Source organism: Mya arenaria, chromosome 14, assembly GCF_026914265.1.
Source record: "Mya arenaria isolate MELC-2E11 chromosome 14, ASM2691426v1".
NCBI classification, from domain to species: Eukaryota; Metazoa; Mollusca; class Bivalvia; order Myida; family Myidae; genus Mya; species Mya arenaria.
Window position 1 is genome coordinate 32,240,005 of NC_069135.1, and position 18,454 is coordinate 32,258,458.

Genomic DNA, 18,454 nt, shown 5'->3' on the forward strand with positions numbered 1-18,454 from the left:
TTTAAGAAAGTCATAGCAAAATTGGTCAACATTCAACAATTCAAGGGACAAAACTTGGAAAAGTGCACGATAGTAATACTGCCTGCCTATACAACTTGTAAGAGATATTATGGCCATACAAATAGTTACTTTCTTTTGTGTTCAGGTTTATTCTTTTGCAAAATGGGATCGTCAGACATTTTCACATTTGATTCTTTAGAAGAGCTCAACGACCAAAATTCCATTAAGCAAATTACCATATTTCTTATAAGTCATTAACTGGTTTTATTGTCTAGCCCGGGCGCAGTGAGCCAGACAGTTGCCACAAGGGCTGTTTTGTGTATGTGCGTGCCTTAGTGGGTCCCTGTGGTACTAGTGAATCATTCTGGGCTGTACTTTGTCCTGACTGTACATTGACCATACATTTCAGGATTTAAAAAAAATTAACTTGCTATGAAGATTAACCATGATGAATTGGCGTGTCGTGCACAAGACCCAGGTATGTTCCTCAAAGGTCAAGGTCATCTCTCCCAATGTCAGAGGTTGAATTGATAACTGTTTTTAGGACTGTACCTCAGGCTTTTACCATGCGTTTTAGAATTTTCAAGAAAAATTAAATGAATTTCGAGTCTGTTTGCCTGGGGCAAGACATAGAGGTCACAGTGACAGTTCTATGTCTGTGCTTACGCCAGTGTGTCCAGAACCTTGCTGAGGCTGTATCCTGGCCATGCATTAAAGAATTTTCAAAAAACTTGCCATTTAGCTTCACTGTCAGGTGGCTTGTTGCGGACAATACTTAAATCTGTACCTCATTGGTCAGTCATACTTCGAGGTCAAAGGTTAAGATTTGTCTGTGTCAAAGGCTCTTTTTCAGGATTTGACATGTTGCCTGTTGGTGTCTAGTCAAGAGAATTTTTAAAGAGCTGGCACATGCTAATATAAAAGCATTTGTGAGACATTTCGCGCATTTGCCCATTGATCTTATGAGAAAAAACAAAGCTATATACTGGCTTCAAAATTATATTTTCATATCATCTATACATAATTTTATATTTCTTTTAACAATCTTTGGGATAGCAAATGATTAAATTACAATGTAAAACAGCATCAACAAAACACACCTTTTCCATTGGTGAATATATATATTCTTAAAACAATTAATGTTTTGCTAATACATGGTAAACATTATCCCCTGTAGATCTTTACTTTTAATAGCATGCAAACAATTACAGGTATGTGAGCCACTTCACTGGATTCTGGACCAACAGTTGGAAGATTAATTTCGTTTTTTTTTAAATGTGGAAAATCTACTTTGGGCAATGCGACCCTTTGGTTTATTTAGATAAAACAAATACAAGTAATCATTGGTGTTAGGAATTAAGCACAAAACAGATTGTTTAATGTCAATACAATGATACTGGTATAAAACCTAGAATACCTTTAAAATATAATGCTGCTTAATAACAAACCAGCATGGCTAGAGCATATTCTCCGACAACCTTACACATAATATTTATACATGTTTCATACACATTTCCTAGGAGTTTCAGGACAAAACTAGAAATGTGTCCATAGGACACGGATGCCCCCACTTCGATTTTTTGTCACAGAAAATAAGCCATAATGATTATTCAGGATAATCTCAAGTCTTTTTTTGCAAATAAAGGGCCGTAACTCCTAAATGACAAAAGCGATTTCCATGGCTATCGAACTTGATCAAGATATTATGGTCACAATCATGTATGTAAAGTTTGGTGAGGATTGGACACATACTTTTCAAGAATTAGATTGGAAACATATATTTTTGAAGTATTTTTGGCAAAAAAGGGCCGTAACTCCTAAATGACTAAAGCGATTTCCATGACTATCGAACTTGATCAAGATATTATGGTCACAAACATGTGTTTAAAGTTTGGTGAGGATTGGACAAACAGTTTTCAAGAATTAGATCGGAAACAATATTCGGGACGTACGTACGTACGGACAAGGGCAACCCTATATGCCGCCACTTTGTGGGGTCATAAATATTATTCTTTTCTTATCTCAAGGGCATGATAAACATCATACAAAGCTGACCATACAATATTTTGAATTCTAGAGATACATGTTTGATATAGATATATGTTGACTAAGGGCTCTTCCATTTAAACATATAACCCCCAGTGGGAAGGCACTTTTAAATCATGCCACCCCCCTACAGAAGCAAATTTACCCTGTTGGGGTCTAATTTAGCGAAAAGACACCCACCCTGAGGGTTATATGTTTTCCTGGAATATCCCTAATGTAATACGGTTTCAATAAAGAATTTTAGTCGTATAACTTTAATAATCTTAAATATGTATAAATGTCACGAATGGCGATCATTGATTTTTCTCAACTTTGTTCCCAATTTTAATGCTGGCTAAAGTTCAATTCACCCAAATAATGTAATAAAATAATGAAACTATGACACTAAGATGATTTTAATTTACGACTAAAATTAACTAAGACCTTTATTGAAATGGCCCTGTGACTAATAGCCTGGATACCAAAACATACCAATGCTCCTTGTTAACATTTATTACAGTACCTCTACAAATAATTAGAAATTTTGACAACTTGAAACACTACTGTCAAATAATTGTTGGAAAAAAAAGTTGAGGGGTTTGAAAAACGAAACAAGCGCCTGAGATAAGAAAATTTAATATGGGTCCAAAACCATCCTTTGGATACTGGCCAGCACTTAATCAGAACCCATCGTTAACGCTTTTTATATTGCTGACAAGTAACAGAATCAAATTCAGCCGTGGGTATCATAGGATGGTCCATAAGTTACATACATATTTTTTTAGCTTTGGCATAGCTTTTGAATCACATTTTTTTTATTTATTCAGATTTAAGAAAAAATCAGAAAAATAATGTGTTGCTCAAGTAAGTAAAGCAAAACAAAACAAACAAAAATGAAACATAATGAAATAATAAAAAAATAAACAAAAGGACAGAGGAGTGAACGTTAATACTTGTTTTAACAATAATTAAAGCCAGATTTTCGAGCACTTAAATAGTGCAAATTCAATGGAGTTATTCACAAATAAATTTAAGATTCACAACCAAAATTTAGGCTGACATTTCAGTCTAAATTCATTGAATGTGGTTCTTAAAATGGCACATTATTTTTTGTACTTCAATCCTTCATATGTAACATTATAAACATGGATTCAAGCAAGCCGAAAAAGGATTATATCTTCCAAAATAGCTTAAGCATTTAAAACACATATAACAGCTCACAAATATATGACATTTATAATGAATGAAAAAAATAAAACTCGGTAAATATAGTAACATCATTTAGTTCTCAAACAGAAATAACAACAGATCAGAAATGAACATAATCAAATGTTTCACGGATAATTATAGAAATAATTTTTCTTTGGACCAAAAAAAAAACAAGATTAAAAAATCTGTACAATGCACTATAAAATTTTGTTTTTCTAAAGATTTTCAAAACAAGGCATAGCACTCATATTTATACCATCTTAGAATACAACCTTCATTTTAAGCCAATGAAATTGAAGAAAGACAATCATTAAGTACTAGATTTAATCATTAAGAATTTCACCTTTTGTGGGATCCGCCTACTGCCATTCATCCGATACACACTCACTGTGTCAGCTTTTGCGTTGACAATGTATTAGCCAATGAGGTTGTATTCTAAGTCAGTTAAATAACCTGAAGTTATTTCTATGACTAAGAAAGGGCTCTTTGCTACACTCACTCTGCCCATTCCTATTCATTAAGAATTTACTTGGAAAACTTTAGAATGTCATCTGTCTATTACTTTAACCACAAACATAATATGAATAACAAACAATGGAAAGAATTGATTAAATGATATAATGGCAGAACATATATGTATATACAAGCATACAGCAGACAAGGCACCATCACTACTTGCTTTTTAATTTACATCATGAAATGCGATCTTTATATTCAAAAATAATAATCAGATATTAATATTAATGTCTTTAAGTGACCCTGAAGTCATAAATGATGGAATGAGATTTCAAATTGTTCATGTAAATATACTTTTAATTTTAGGTAATATTTAAAAAGTGAAATATAAACATGAATTGTTGTGTTAATGTTTTAGCAGAATCAACTTTTTTTATTCTAGATTACGAGTATGATATTTGTAGAATAACATCATGAACATTGCATAAAAGATGAAAGAATAAAACATTTTCAACAAATGCAGACATCTAAGGCGGCAACAGCATTAAAATCAGCAATCAACTGGATACAATTATATGAATGGAGAAATAACAATCGTAACAAATTATGTATGGTTTTGTATGAAAAAAAGCAAGAACACGAAAAGACATAATCTCCTTTTTACATGGTTATGCTTCTATATAAATGAATATCTTAGAAGATTAATGCATGAAACCGTCTTGCTTCGAACAAGAGCCTGCATGAGGGATGTTTTTTAGTCACAAAGGGGCATAACTCAATGATCAGTAAAGCCAGAGTAATTGGTCTTGCCAAATATAGGCAAGATTTCAATTGCAATATGCGTTTTATAACAACATCTTGAGCGGTTTGAGAGTTACGTCCACGGTTGGAGTTTAGCACAACACTGCCGACTACAAAATACTGATACAATACTTGGCATTTTTTTCAAGCTTAAAATATACCGGTAATTAAATACCTGCTTAGTAAAGATAAAACAATCAGACATTTTGAAGGACAGAAAGCAAAAATGCATAAAAATCCTGGTTCTTTAATTTCAATTCAATGTAAACATTTAACCATGCATGTTTTCACAACACCAATGAGCAGTTACCAAAATAGACAAAATGTGAAACATCATACTTTTTGAAGAGTGAGCCATAATGGTTTTGCACATGCATACAATGCTTAAATGACTTTATATTGTATCTACAATGAGAATGTAAAAAAAATAAAAATAAAACAATATTCAGGCAGTTTTTCTATGTTCAAAAGCAAGAATACATTATCCAGTTTATACCTTACTTCTTCACATAATTTAGAGCCAAATACTGTATTTACATAGCAACCTTAAACATTAGTTCATATATATGTGAAAATTGTCAATCCTGAAAAATAGCCAGGAGTCTGATTAAGTATGAGGATTCATGTCTGAAGAAGGGTTAAAGGGGATTAAACCCTTTTTGACATTGTTTTCATGGTCGTTTAAATTCATTCAAAGGTACTATTTTTTATGCAAATGTCCAGTACAAAAAAAATCAAAAAATCTTTACAGCTGTACAATTATAAGTCTAAAGTTATAAGTGCTTAATCCGGATTCCAGAATAAATCCTGAAGTTAAGAACCCCTGTAAAATCTGAATTCAACAACATCTAGTTTCAAAAAAAAAACATGTACATAACAAAACAGAAACTACGGGAAAATATCAAATCTCGAGCTAAATATGGACTGAATAAGTGAACAAAATTAAATTAAATTTCCCCAACAAAGAGAAGCCTTTTGCTTAACAGACTGCTTCAAAGTCCTGCGTAATAAACTAGTACATGTGGTAGACAGTATAAGACGTAAATGCATTCAACTCTTACGCATATCATGTTCGCCCTGAGTTTGTTAAACAAGTGATAGCCTCAAATATCCAGTAGTATATACATGTAAATATATATTATCAGTATAATACATAACTAAGTCTGACATAAAATTCATAATCGTATTTCAAGGGATCTTTAATATTGTTCAATAAAAGCGAGTTTCGAGAGAAAAAATTGTATAGGTATGTGCATGTGAGGTTTTGTTATTGTGCATGAAGTATGTGTTCACCGCACACGTTTAGAATTAACATGTGCGTGTAGCCACAAGTGCAAGTAGCCACATGCTGGTGTAGCCACATGTGCGAGTAGCCACAAGTGCAAGTAGTTACATGCTGGTGTAGCCATGTTTGTGTGTAGCCACATGTGCGTGTAGCCACATTAACAAGTACACGTACACATCAACACATACACAACATGTTTTGCAACCTCTCAAAAATCTCTTAACATACATACATCCAAATTAAAGCCATTGGTGGTCAATTACTCCAACAAGTTGGGTAGAATTTACAAACAAGTTAAAAAACATTTCAATGTAAAATACACATTAAATTATACAAATCATCCGTTAAGGGCTATAATAGCCCATACAAATAAGCTTTTTCTCTGCCAGCTCCATCAACCTTAATATTAATGTTGATACCAAGGGCCCCATGTAACTTTGGGCATCATTTGAAAGGTATTTGCTTTCTGAATACAATTTATTGAAAATGATTGAAAGTAAATCATACATGAAGTAATTTAAGTTTGTATATTAGCCCTTTATTTTAACTAAAACTGAGTGTGAATTATGTATATTTTCAATCTCTAATGGCCAGTTAAACTTGTTTGTCTATTATTTTTGGCATCTTCTTAACAATTTCCTTCTCTGCAAACAAAACCCTTTCAAATGACACTAAAATAATATGAGGTCAAATAGCATCAAAAGTTCACATATATGTGGGCCTGATACCTTTAATATATCCAACATTTCAATCAGATTTTGGAGGATTGCAATGTTTGCATAACATGTACATTCAGTTTTATTGCAAAAAGACTTTACCAACTCATGGTTTTGAACGCATACATTCCTCAATATAAGTGGAAGCTGTGACCTTGACCGTAACCCAAAGAAATGATTTCAAATAAATCCTAAACTGGTGCATGTATGTCACCACACAGGACACCAGCTGGCTATGTCAAAATTTCTTGCAAGTAGTCTGTACCAACCATCTCATTAATAAATGGAAACTATTGGATTAAATGTAATGTTGATTTTTACCAAAGACAACGAAAAAATATGACCTGTAGCTATTGCATAGTAATGGTGACCTTGACTATGACCAAATACAACCCAAATATGATGTATAAAATGACCGTGACTTTGAACAAACACACTCAAAATATGACCAGTAGGGATTTTTTTGGTAAAGATGAACTTGATTTTGACCAAACACACTCACACTATGACCTTTAGCTGTTTTTGGTAACAGTGACTTTGACTTTGACCACACACACATAAATTATGACCTTTAGCTGTTTTCTGGTATCAGTGCCCTTGACTGTACTAGCTATGTCAACGGTTGCCAAAAACTTGACAATACAATTTTTAGTTGGTAATATAATCCTCACACATTCCAAATGAATACTTTGAAATGTTTCAACATGTGCACTTTAATTTAAACATGCTCTCTAAAAAGATGAATTGAAAAACAAGCCCTTTTAACACCCAAAATCACCATATTGGCAAATAATATTGTTTAAAATCAAACATATTTTTTTTCATTCTAGAATTATGCTTCACATTTAACTGTGTTAAAGCATTGGTAGTAGTGGCTTGCATTGGAATGTAAAATCGTCTATTTTATCATTATATATGCTTATAGTTCCTAGTCATTACATCTTCCCTTTAACATAAAGAAAAAAACATTTTCATTGTTTTCATAAAAATAGCTACAGCACCTCATCAATTATTCTAATAGCAAAGTGATTTGTAGACAAACGATCATAAATACCTGGAGCTACGAACAACCATTATTCTATTCATATAATCATAGACAAATCTAATAGCTAAAATAAGCACTAACTAAGTTCTAATTTTAGAGGTATTTTTTCCACTGTGCAACAGATACACCATACAGCAATTAGGCCAACACTATTTTACCAACAGTTTTCATTTAGCAATTAATATTGTATAATTGCAGGGCCCAATTTCTCCAAATAAGCGGAAGTCCTTTGTTATTAACTTTATAACAGGATTAAGCTAAAGTCAACACTTTTGTGTTTGTATAACTTGTGTAAAAAAGAATTTTGAGACTTTAAAAAAAATATATTTGGAAGGTAGCCATGTCAAACAACTTTTTGTTTCGTAAAATCCAGTGTAAGCCAGTAAGTTTGTTAAATAAATATTGAAAACTGTTATACTCAAAATGTTTAGCGGATTCCTGGTCAAAGCTTTAAAAGCATGCACATCACGCATAGTGCATGAATATATTTTGTATATTTCAAAAAATGAAATTAAGAAGTTTTTCAATTCGCATAAAAAACGTTTCCTGCTGAAACAGCCATGTGGTTCCTCTTTCTAAGCCTTTGTGACTTGGCATATGGTAGGGATAATCAAAATTTCAAACTAAATACAGTATTTTTCTAAATATCATTATTGCTGTAAGATATTGTAATACTTACATTTAAAAAAAAAGTCAAATCAAAAAGTTAACAGGTAACGTCACAATATGATAGCACTTTGTGTAAATCTGTTTAAAAATGTGCATGTCAGAAGCAATTAATAAAGTAAAAAAAAGTCAATCAAGAACCATAATTTGTATTTAAGGTTTATATGGAATAATGTAATCTCATTGTGTGATGGCTACTGTGTAAAGAATGAAGGCCAATGAATAAACAGCATCTGAGATCTGATTTAAAACCCAAGGTTGCTCAGAAACTTTAACAAACCCTTCAATCAAGAGCCTTAACTTAGTTTAGGGAAATATGTAGTTTTGTAGCCTAATTGTGTGGTAGCCTTAACAACTGTGTGAAGTATAAAGTGAATTTAATGGAGGGTATTGAAGTAATAAGTAAAAATCCCAACTCGTCCTTAAACTTAAAGCGGACACAATGTGCCCTAAAACTTTTCAAGTTAATCAGGGGCCATAATTTGTATTTAGGATAAAATGAATTTATGTAACCTTATTGTAAGACGGTCCTCAATAATTTTTTGAAGTGTTCAGTCAATTGAATGAAGGGTATAAAAGCTATTCCCAATCCCAATTTGCCCTAAAACTTAAACCTGACACAATATGCCCTAAAACTTACACCGAAGTACTTAAGTCAATCAAAAGCGATAACTTGTATTGAGAAAATATGGCAAATTTGCCCTTGAACTTAAACCAGATGCTGAAGCAAAAGCCAACAAAAGAGGGAGTAGAATAGCCTGCTTATTCTTCGAAATGTCGAGCTTAAAAGGTAAATTTTATAAGGCCTAATATGCAAACCAATATATGATGCAAACCCAACTTTAAAGCACTTGAACGGCTGTTAAGTACCGAACTCTTCGGCAACATTGTAAATAAGTTCTTTAACTTGCGAGCGTTTCTTTGACACAGATTCAGGGTTCACAAGGTCATTTAAAGGTATTGTGTAACCTTCACAAAGTTCTTTACACAAATGTTCCGCAACTGCGATAACGAACATTCCACAATCGTAACCTGAAAAAGAAACAATTTCTAAATTAAGCTTATTAAAAAAAAGAGTAAAAAGTCCTTCAACTGAAACTGTCTTTATTCTTTTCATATTTGATTATTTAATTATCATTTTGTTAAAATAACACTAGCGACCGAAAAAAAATTGCACTTTTTAAAGCTTTATTTCTAATATTATATTTCTACGGGATGTTTAAAGATGTACAGTGTATCATGTTTTGAAACACACTGCACTTTTATACATCACTTGACATTTAAAGGTCTAGTCACGATATCTGTTTATACCGACACCTCAAAACAACAGCTAGCAGGCTGAATAAGGTCTCTTGAAATCATCTCATGATCCTACTATCTGATAGCTAAAACTGTCTACAAAAATGATAGCTTCATTCTAGGGTAGGTTCAAATAACCCTAAACAATAACTGTTAACATTCAAATGTTGACATGTTTTGTTTCTATGTTGACAAATTACACCGCAATTTAAAATTGTATTTATATGTTTCATAAATCCTTCTAGTTTTATCTGTCTACAGTGGTGTAATGCACATGTTTCCCTACTGCAGACATAGAATGCAAGTACCTGGGTTTGAATCCTTTAGCTGGCCGAATATGTTTTTTATTTTTCATGTGTTCGCGTATATTTTTTATAATTTCATATACAAATTTAACTAAATGTCTTGATATGTGTTTCAAAGTTTTAAGAAATATTTTATATTTGATTACATCAATCAGCCATTAAATGACCTTTAACAAACATCAATCAGCCATTAATTGGCCTTTAACAAACAGAGAAAAAGAATTTTGTGTGATTGTACAATCTTAACCTAGAGGATAGAACCTTTAATAAGAAACCGATATCAAGATCAAGTTCTTGGTCACTGACCGTTTGTTTGTCTCGGACTTTCCACTTCCAACACCTTCATTCTACCTCTCGGTGCTGAAAGAAAAGGTTTATGTTGAAATAAAATTTAATGGATGTACTGTGTATGAATGATCATAGAAAAAGTTCCATACATGACTTATCAAAATAAGAACCTTTTACTTCAAAACATTAAACAGTAAATATGCGTTAACGGCTATGGAAATATCTAGTCCTCATTGCAAGTTTTGATTTTTCTTTCATGAACACCACATCTATTTTTGAGTTATATTTACTGAAGGTCACAATCCTCCAGAACAAAATTGCCCAAACAAAATGTGAGAGCGAAGCCAAGTATACTACAGCGCCAAGTCATATCTCAAATAAATTTAGTCAAAATTGTCATAGTCAAATCTAAGGAAAGTTCTATCGTTTTTAACGCAAAAGTATGTAAATAACTTAAAATAATGCAGATAAAGTATTTTAGATATAAGTAAGTTATCACATCCTATGACCAGTGAGATAGTTATAACTTAAGAATATGAATGAAGTCAGGAAAGTACTTTACATGTTTAATGAATACCAGCCTTGGGGTATAAATACATGTACACCATTTTCTAAATGTTTTATCATACAAACAACGAAAAAGAAATGATTAAACCATGGGAGTACTAAATGGTCTCACATGGAAATATTATCAGAAGGGAGGGGTTGCATTTGTCCATAACCAAGTAATTTTTAACCTTCCTTTTTTCTTCTTATGGCTGAGCAACAACCTTTAACTATGGTTAAAATTTGGCATCTCACTTGCAGTTATATTTTAACTGTCCCTGGATTATTTTTCAGGACTAGCAGATTTCATAATTTTTAACTCATGCAACAAAAACGTTGAAATTACACTTTTTCTAGAATTGGGCACATTTCAGCTTCAAGTAAGAATCCTGACATCCATAAACTTAATACATACATCTATGTTGAGTTTTTCCCACATACCTTGAACATATGGTTGTATTTTGTATGCAAGCGTTCTTGCTATTTCCTGATTTCTACCTTCTAAAGAGTCGTAGTGGCGAAACTCTTGCTTATTCCTGATATACACTAGTAAACTCCTGAAATATCCACGTGTAAGGTTAACATGGTTTACAATTTTTTATACAAATACAAATCTTCAGGGCTCATATACACTAATATCTTAAGTCTGACTTTGAAGCTCTGTCCGGTTAGTGCAGTGGTTAGTCAATAGTGCACTCGCTTCTCACCTAGATGACCTGGGTTTGATTCCCGGCTTGGGCGCATGCGAGTTTGGTATGTTGTCACCAAGCTGGACAAGTGGGTTGTCTCCGGTTTCCCCCACAAAACAAGACCAGACTCATAAAATCGTGCCAATGAGAGTGATTAATATAATGTTGTAATAACTTGTTTCACAATAGTTGTAAAATAAATATGCTTAAACAAAGCTCAGACCCAGAAGAATGGTTTCAATTTTGTTGTAAAAATTCTATTACTGGAGAAAAGATGGTAAAATTGCTGTATCTGTTACAAATAATCTATCCTACAATCAGGCACACATCTGTTGCCAAAATTACTTTCATTAAAGATATTTTGAAACATTTTAGAATTCAGTTTTTTGTGCCTGAGTCGCAAACTCAGGTTCAAGGCCTTAGTGGATTTGAACCTAGCACCTGAGGCTACAGAAGACAGACAAATACAGATGTATGTACAAACGAGTATAGTGTCTAGAGAATTTAAAGAAGTTAATTGCAAATCATCAAACCATGTTTACTGCATCCACAATCTAACCTGTTTTGTTCAATTAAAAATGAGGCAAAACTTTATCACTCCAAATTCATGTGTAAAGCTTCATTTGAAATTAGTGAATTGTCCCCTGTTTATTGCCAAGTGATTTTAATAATAACAGCAGCACATAAAAATTACCAATGAATATGTCAAAACACGGTCAAGGCCGGTTGACCCATTCATTGTGATTAGACAAGAACACTGCAAGAGGATGCCAATGTTTGTCCAAATTTTCTCAGTTCTTCTAACCAGAAGCATTGACTACCATTCCTACGATTATCAAAGGTTCTTCAACACACATGAATATTGTCATTACTTGTAACATGGGTTCAAAGTTCCTCAAAAAATCACTTGTACAGATTTAAATTATGTACAAGGGCTTAAGTTTTGGCACCAATGATGGCCAGGAAACTTTCTTTGAAAAAAAACAAACAATTTAAAAAAAACTACAAAGTAAATAAACTACCAATGATTTCCCCCTGTCTGGTTGACCACCTGATTATCATTCACTGGGAGGAATACAAACTGTTTGGATGGAAGATTGAGTGGAGCCAGAAAATTTCCAATGTCGTTATCTGAAACCAAATGATAAAAGTTAAGGTGTTGCATTGATACATAGCACCTCATCATTCTAAAACTTACCTTATACATTTTATCATTATGGAATTTAACATGCGCTGACGGCACAAAATATCTTCATAATTAAGGCCAAAACAAATTGCTTTTTAATTGGACGGATTTAGAGCATATTTACCTTTTTTGAAGATACTTTTGTGTGCAACATATCTATTTGTTAACAGCAAAGCACATTTTAAATGCCATAGTCCACTAAATATGTTATATTTTCAAATTGAAATATATTTTCCTTTTTAAGTGCTGGCTCACTCCACTTTTAAAAAAAAAAAACAGAAAAAAATCTATGAATTAGTGTCGCCTAAATCATTGTTTTAAAAAACGAAAGGATCAATTTATGACTATAAAAATGTCAATCAAATATTCTTCAATATTTTTTTTGTTAAAACCAATCATTTCTTCCTTAAAAAATTATGCAAATTATGAAGGTGAGATGATCAAATAAAAATTGAAAACCATGATGATATTTTTTTAGCTTTTTTAGACATGAACATGTACCTTGTGCTAACTTGACAAACTGCACAACATCAGCGTTGAGAAGTGCCAACTTGTCTGCTGAATGACTAAACTGTTCCTTTTCATAGTACCTGAAATAGACAACATTTGTAAACAGTTACAAGCATGGCACTCTTCTGAGCTGGCAAGTTGGGCAGCGGGTTTTAACCCACCTTTATTAAGCAATTAGGCCGATCTAGGAACTCCTGCCTTTTACTCCTAACATCAGTAAAGCAATCCTTGGGGAAAAGTGTACAACGCCTCAAACCCAGAACACTAGCATGGAACTCTACCAAATGAGCTTACTGGTTGCCGCACCAATTTCATGAACAATCTTTTAGTCCCTTGTAACAGGATCAAAAAATATTGCCTAAATTATTTTCTCAGAAAGGCACTGAGTTTTAAATAATTGGAATGTGTTTCCTGCAGAAATAATGAATGCCAATTATGTTGTTTGGTTTATATAGAAAACTTTATAAACTGTGTCAAAGAAAGAAGTTCACTCTCAGGAATGTGTCCTTAATAAATTCGCAACCAGATACTAGGTTAAGGTGCCTAATTTGCCCTAAAAGGTTTGGTAATTCCAAGTAAAAGCTAACTAGGCAATACAATTTACATTAGATCAGATTTCAATCATGGTGCACTCTCCTGTAAATTTACAATATGCAATTATGTTGGTATATGAGATAAAAAAACTGCATTATGGCTGTTTGTTTTATTTATCTGTCCTTGAGCTGTCAACCTATCAAAAATACTTTTCTGCAGCAGTGGAAAGTTACAGCATGATAATAAGCGTTTGCAAAATACAACGAAATCAATTCTTACTCAAAACAAAAGTTAAGTAATTGGTCATTTATCCAATGTGGACCGATCAGCAAATCAACGTCAGACTTGTGCAATAAGCTGTCATTAAAGTTGAGAACTATTGGATTTTTATCTTCAGCAGCCATTTTATCTTTACGCCGATGTTGATTAACGTTATGAATATTTGTTAAACCAGTTTTGCATTTCGATGGAAATTTCGCATTATTAATCGATTAAATGTAGGCTACATTATACCACGGCTTAAAGAGCAATTAACACCAATTCGGAAGAGCTCATTGTTACATATTCTGGAGTTCCCACCCCTAACAATAAGTATGGAATACTGTATGGATTATCAGTACGTCTATAGAACCAGAAGAATTGTTAAATTGCCTTATTTCTTTAAATTAACTTTAATTTGTAAGTGACTCAAAGCATGACTATACCATCTCAGACCATTGGCTACTGTCAATGTTTATACGTTTGGAAGCTGAATGTGATTTCAAAAACAGACTCGGAATATGCAGGATGTATTTGTTCAACTTTATTATCTTTTACATTTTCACCTCATTGTTTGTCCCTGTTTACCAGATATGGTCATTTTACGAATACACAGTGGTTTAACGTTGATTATTTTCCGTTATGAGAAACGTATCATTCAACTAACTTTTGTTAAATTTTTGGTTCACAAGGTAGAGCTTTCTCCACATGTACATGTAATGATAAATTCCTTTTTTATTTCTCCATTATTGAATAGATGGAGGAAATTTATTTAGTGGTGTCGGATCTGAATGTTGAATAAGTAAATGCAGTGTTTTCTAAACAGTGTATTCCATGTGTCATTGTGACCATATTAATTATTTTCTGATCATGTTTTGTCAAGAAACTCATTAACATGTTTACGACAATAAACAATTCAGTATGTCTGTTAATAAATGATAAAATGTCTGCGAAAAACTGATCCTAACGCGTACTGGAGTGAAAGAAACAATTACAAAAATATCTAGTAAGGAACTTTTTTTTACTTTAAAAAAATAAAGTTAATATAATGATTCCCCTGATATAACTATGGTTGCATTTCCATTTTAAGCTACTTTTGGTAAATTGTTTACTTCTGTCTTAAACAATGGACATTGCTGTTTTCAAGAAGACACTTACATGTTTTGTAAAGAACTTTTTCGCAAACTGGATATGGTATAGTTGGCCATATATTCCCATTAGTGGTAATAAGAATACGAACCCAAAATCATTAATCTACCATGTGTTTACAAAACAATACAATATTTATTATTATGATCATATACGTCATTTCAGAAAACAATTATGGTACTCAGCTATGTCTTATTTGTGAAAAAGAATGGGTTACCGTATATAGATATGTATTTGTGAAAACGTTATTGCTATATCATTATACATGTTTTTTGGCCATAAGTAGATAGTTTGTAAATGGCCAAAGGCAAACATGCTGAAACACCAATAAACTCTGAAAGTCGTATTAATGTTAATAATAGATTTTAATTCACTTAAAAAAACAATGTTCTTTTATTGATTATTAGAAAGCGTTTGACTCTTTAATAGATCCAATTTTTTACTTAAGTTATATAGATGGTAAATGTCTTAAAACTCATAATAAATATCGCCGCTAAATACTGTTTTAAAGTGGGTGAAGCTATGTCAAACGTCTTTGCTAGCCATGCCATTCTGCACTCAACCAAACATGTTTATAAATTTAGCGTAAATATAATTATTCTGATTAGGCAAGAAATGTCTCACATGAAAGTTTGTCAGCATATTTTAGTAACGAGTGCACTAGGTTTTCATAACGTGTCAAAATGCCATTAAATCAACGTGTTGTTATGGAATAAAAGGGTATACCTGTCTTATTGTCAATACAACATTAATGACATTTTACTTGTCTTGTATCGTTAACGACCGGTACTAAATGATAGCAACTGCAGTTAATATTTCATTTTAGCTGTTCCTATCCGAAATTTCACACACAATTTTGTGTTACACTGCTAATAGAAAAAATACCAAAACTGTTAAAATAAAGATGTGGAAATGGCCCCAATTAAATGTCTTGATAAACGATCAATTATAGATTTCAACAAAAAGACACGGAATGTAATTTGTAAATGAAGTAAGTTTATCAGAGATGATTTGATATTTCAGTACTTCATCAACTAACGTTTCCCCTATAGAACAGCTCTTCCTTATCAAGCTAAATTTCAAATCGTCCAAAACTGAAATTTTCTATCGCAACTTATAATAAAAGGACGGGTCAACTTTATGACCCTCATAAATTCTGTATTTCTTATCTGCCTTAATCTAACACTGCGTCCAGTTGATAAATAAGTGCTAAACTAGCGTATCTTAACGCTACTATTGCACTGAGAGGAGAAATCGATATAGATCGTCGTTACCCTGATAAGCTCCAAAGTTGGCGATGAGGTTGTAAGACAAGTTGAAAATTTGTCTCCAGTTTTATTTTCTTTGTTCTTGAATGATCTTACATGATATATTTCGACAAAATTTGAAGACCTACCGACATGTCAAGAGCAACCTCTCTTCATTTAAACAGTGAAGACATTAAATATTATATAAGATGTTGTATACTGATGTTACAATTATCTAAGCTGAAAGTCAGGTTGAGTTACAGAACGCTTAATAAAAAAATGTTTGCTATGCATGACTATTGTTCATTGTGGAACTTAAGTTTAAAAGTTGCGAAAACAAAGGTTGTATTCACAAAATTTGAAGTTGGCAATAACAATTATGTATTTTATTATGATAATACCAAACTTTACATTGTTCCTCTTTTTTCATTCCTTGGGGTGCAGATACAGGAAATTCTCAGAAACGTATTCTTGATCGAGCCAGAAACAAGATGTTTGCATGAATGACCCAAATGAAATTTACCTATCTCCATTCAGTTACATTTATTTGATAATGGTATTACTCCTATCTTGTTGTATGGATCTGAAGTATGGGGTTTCGAAAACATCAAAAGTATTGAGTTAAATTGAAAAACTGTACATTTATATTTAAAATGGAAACGTTTACACCATATTGTATGGGTTACATGCAGTGACTTGGGTATAAATATTTATGCAAAAACTACAGAAACAAGCCCAGTAGCAAAAACCAATTATACATGTTAAAGCTGCATTCTCACAGATTGAATGTTTTGACAGCATTTTATTTTTTTGTCAAGGAACGAGCCATTATTTGCGAAAATGCATGGAAACCAGTTATATAAGACTGCTGACAAAAATTTAGATCGAAGATTTTTATATTTAAGCTCAAAAATTGATGTTTTATGCATTTTACTTAAACCGTTAGTACCATCAAACATTAATTTTCGAACGGAAATATGAAAATCTGCGATCTGATCCTTTGCCAGCAATCTTATATCATTGGTTTGCAGATATTAACGTAAATATTTGCTTTTTCCAAGACAAAAAAATAAAAAAAAGTTATACAAATGATAAATCTAAGGCTATTGGAGTAAAGTGATTACTGCTTAAAATGATAAAATCAGTAAGATATTGTACGATACTGCTTATAATTTGTGGTTAACCTTTCATGGATTTCATATGTTAAATCATGTTGCGACTATTTTTTGTGTTTTTTTGTCCAAATTTCTAAGTATCAGAAAATGAAAAGGCATTTTTAAATATATTTTAAATTCTAGGTTGTATGGCCAGTGTTTTTTTTTTGCAAAACTTGAGTAGCGGTGTCTAATACATCTAAGTGTGTAGTATATAGGTTGTTTGGGGAATATCTTGATATGTTCTCTAGGAATTCAGCTTTGTCACTGTGGAATTTTAATCTATGAATCTTTATCGAGCAAATGAAAATGGTAGATATCTTAATGTTGAACGGAAGCATCGTTAATGCCACCTGTCTCCCAGTAATTCTCTTGCTGATGAATACTATTATTTGTTCGAATGTATTTTTTTTTTAATAATGATAGGAAGAAACATTTACAACATCATTGTGTGTATCTCATTCGAATAATTACAAACTTGAGGAACCTATAAAAAGAAAAGATAGGACAACCTGAACTCATTGTGTGAACCAATACTATCAAGCTTTCGACAACTCATTCTCTGTATAAGTCAAAACTTTAGACATTTTAAGATGTTTTTTTGAAGTGTATGGTACATGATATCTCCACTGTCTCAAAATTAGTATGCATTATGTATATTATATATATATATATATATATATATATATATATATATATATATATATATATATAATTATATATATATATATATATATATATATATATATATATTAAAACATGTTTTTGTTTTGACTAAACTTATTTTCATTTGTAATAATCACATGAATGTAATATGCCTCGACAGATCTGCATTCAGGTACATGTATTGTACTTATATGCATTGAATTTAAATGTGAACATTCTCCCTAATTATAAGTTGAACAACCGAGCATTGCGAAAGAACCCGGTAAAACCAAGCAGTCAACGTGATCCATTAGTATGAATATTGTGATAAAAACATCCCCGACTCAAAAAGAGGAATCTTAACCAACATAATAAATCATATTGTTTTTAACTTCACGGTAATTAGATGCTCACACTACTAGGGAGAAAATATCTATGCAT

The 18,454-nt window shown here is 32.2% G+C and overlaps 1 protein-coding gene across 1 annotated transcript; it reads right to left on the reverse strand.

Moving 5' to 3' along the window:
- Positions 1-985: 985 nt before the first annotated feature.
- On the reverse strand, positions 986-13,969 carry LOC128217623 (sentrin-specific protease 8-like). Its single transcript, XM_052924889.1, has 6 exons — positions 13,840-13,969; positions 13,018-13,106; positions 12,353-12,461; positions 11,083-11,198; positions 10,114-10,167; positions 986-9,235 (listed from the first exon to the last, which is right to left on the reverse strand). Exons 1-6 carry the CDS (start codon positions 13,962-13,964, stop codon positions 9,066-9,068), a joined length of 663 nt encoding a protein of 220 aa, XP_052780849.1. The 5' UTR covers positions 13,965-13,969; the 3' UTR covers positions 986-9,065.
- Between the last annotated feature and the right edge of the window lie 4,485 nt (positions 13,970-18,454).